Source organism: Mizuhopecten yessoensis, unplaced genomic scaffold (genome assembly GCF_002113885.1).
Source record: "Mizuhopecten yessoensis strain PY_sf001 unplaced genomic scaffold, ASM211388v2 scaffold10363, whole genome shotgun sequence".
Taxonomy (NCBI): Eukaryota; Metazoa; Mollusca; class Bivalvia; order Pectinida; family Pectinidae; genus Mizuhopecten; species Mizuhopecten yessoensis.
Window position 1 is genome coordinate 1 of NW_018408509.1, and position 2,097 is coordinate 2,097.

General features: G+C 36.3%; 1 protein-coding gene across 1 annotated transcript in view; it reads right to left on the minus strand.

Annotated features, from left to right (window-relative positions):
* Nucleotides 1-174: 174 nt before the first annotated feature.
* The window catches only part of LOC110460349, a gene marked incomplete at its 3' end in the record, with an annotated part of 36,985 nt that continues 35,062 nt past the window's right edge, over nucleotides 175-2,097 (minus strand). Inside the window, exon 7 of the mRNA XM_021513211.1 lies at nucleotides 175-286. Within this exon, the coding sequence (XP_021368886.1) occupies nucleotides 175-286 (112 nt within the window). The remainder of the gene's footprint in view (nucleotides 287-2,097) is intronic.

A 2,097-nucleotide genomic window follows, 5' to 3' on the forward strand; every position in this document is an offset into this window, starting at 1 on the left:
CATAACAAAATAGTGTCACTGATAAGTCACCACACCTGTCAACATAACGGTCAACATACTTGTCATTATATTTATATCATTTAATTATGTAAAGGAATACTTTGTTTCAGCTGACTTTAAATATAGATGTGCTATTGATTATTAAAGCATTCTGAAACACACATTACTACTGACCATTCCAGGTGAAGTGTAGAAACTTCTTGTCGGTAGAGGTCTGTACAGCAGACAGGTGGACTCTGTACTTTGTAACACCAGACTCAACACTTTTCTTGAAGCCACAAACTGTCTACAAAGTACCAGAAATAGGAGTGTCATTCAAACTTGCTATCAGCTCAGATAGTATAGATATTTTATTAAATAACAATTTCTTTTATTCCAGTCATGCATGATAAAATATTTCAGTATGAAATGTTTAATTAACTGTTCATGTGAACCTTTATTTATATTTAATAAGATAATGTCAATGCTTCAATACCACCAGTTTTTAAGGAAAAAACAGCTAATAGGGTATTTTCATCAGTTTTATATGCATAAACATTATAGTCTATTGTATTTTCCACAATCAAATACCACTGTTTTGTGACTTACCATTGGTATTTGTTCAGAATAGAATTTTGATGTTATTCAGTATGCCTGTTTCAACTAGAACTGTATTTGAAACTAACACCTCTGATTCTAAACAAGGAAAATGAAGACATTTTAGCACACTGACTCCTTTGGGCCCCACCCTATAGCCGTTGGAGGTAGGGCTGGCTCAAAATTTTCATAGTATCAAACTGTCAATTCAGGGTTATAATTCCAATCAAGTTATTAACATGTAATATTCAAAATATCATTTGCCATTATAAACCATAACAAAATTTTAGAAATTTCAGTCAATTCAACCCTTTTTGGCCCCACCCATCAGCCCGGGGGGTCAGTCAGGGCTGATATGTGCATACCATCAAACTGCTACCCAATACTGATAATGCTAACCTAAATTGAATTACTTCCAATGGAAATTAAACAAATGTTGGTCCAAAATGTGATTTCCCTATATAAACTATAGTAAAGTTTACCTCCTCCCCAGGAGGAAACGTGAGACCCCAGGGTCATGAAATTCACAAATTTGGTAAGACACCTTAAGACCCTTCCATCTATGAAGAGTATTTGATTCTACCATATCTGGGTCTTGAGAAGAAGATTTTTGAAATTTCAGTCAATTTGACCCCTTTGGGCCCCACCCATCAGCCCCGGGGGTCAGTCAGGGCTCATATGTGCATACCATCAAACTGCTACCCAATACTGTTTACCATGTCTCCATGAGGATGTGTGGAGTGAGAATAAGATAAAGTTAACAAGTCATCATAACTTAATGTTTCCCATGTCTCCATGAGGATGTGTGGAGTGAGAATAAGATGTAGTTCACAAGTCATCATAACTTACTGTTTCCCCATGTCTCCATGAGGATGTGTGGAGTGAGAATAAGATGAAGTTAACAAGTCATCATAACTTACTGTTTACCATGTCTCCATGAGGATGTGTGGAGTGAGAATAAGATGAAGTTAACAAGTCATCATAACTTACTGTTTACCATGTCTCCATGAGGATGTGTGGAGTGAGAATAAGATGAAGTTAACAAGTCATCATAACTTACTGTTTACCATGTCTCCATGAGGATGTGTGGAGTGAGAATAAGATGAAGTTAACAAGTCATCATAACTTACTGTTTACCATGTCTCCATGAGGATGTGTGGAGTGAGAATAAGATGAAGTTAACAAGTCATCATAACTTACTGTTTACCATGTCTCCATGAGGATGTGTGGAGTGAGAATAAGATGAAGTTAACAAGTCATCATAACTTACTGTTTACCATGTCTCCATGAGGATGTGTGGAGTGAGAATAAGATGAAGTTAACAAGTCATCATAACTTACTGTTTACCATGTCTCCATGAGGATGTGTGGAGTGAGAATAAGATGAAGTTAACAAGTCATCATAACTTACTGTTTACCATGTCTCCATGAGGATGTGTGGAGTGAGAATAAGATGAAGTTAACAAGTCATCATAACTTACTGTTTACCATGTCTCCATGAGGATGTGTGGAGTGAGAATAA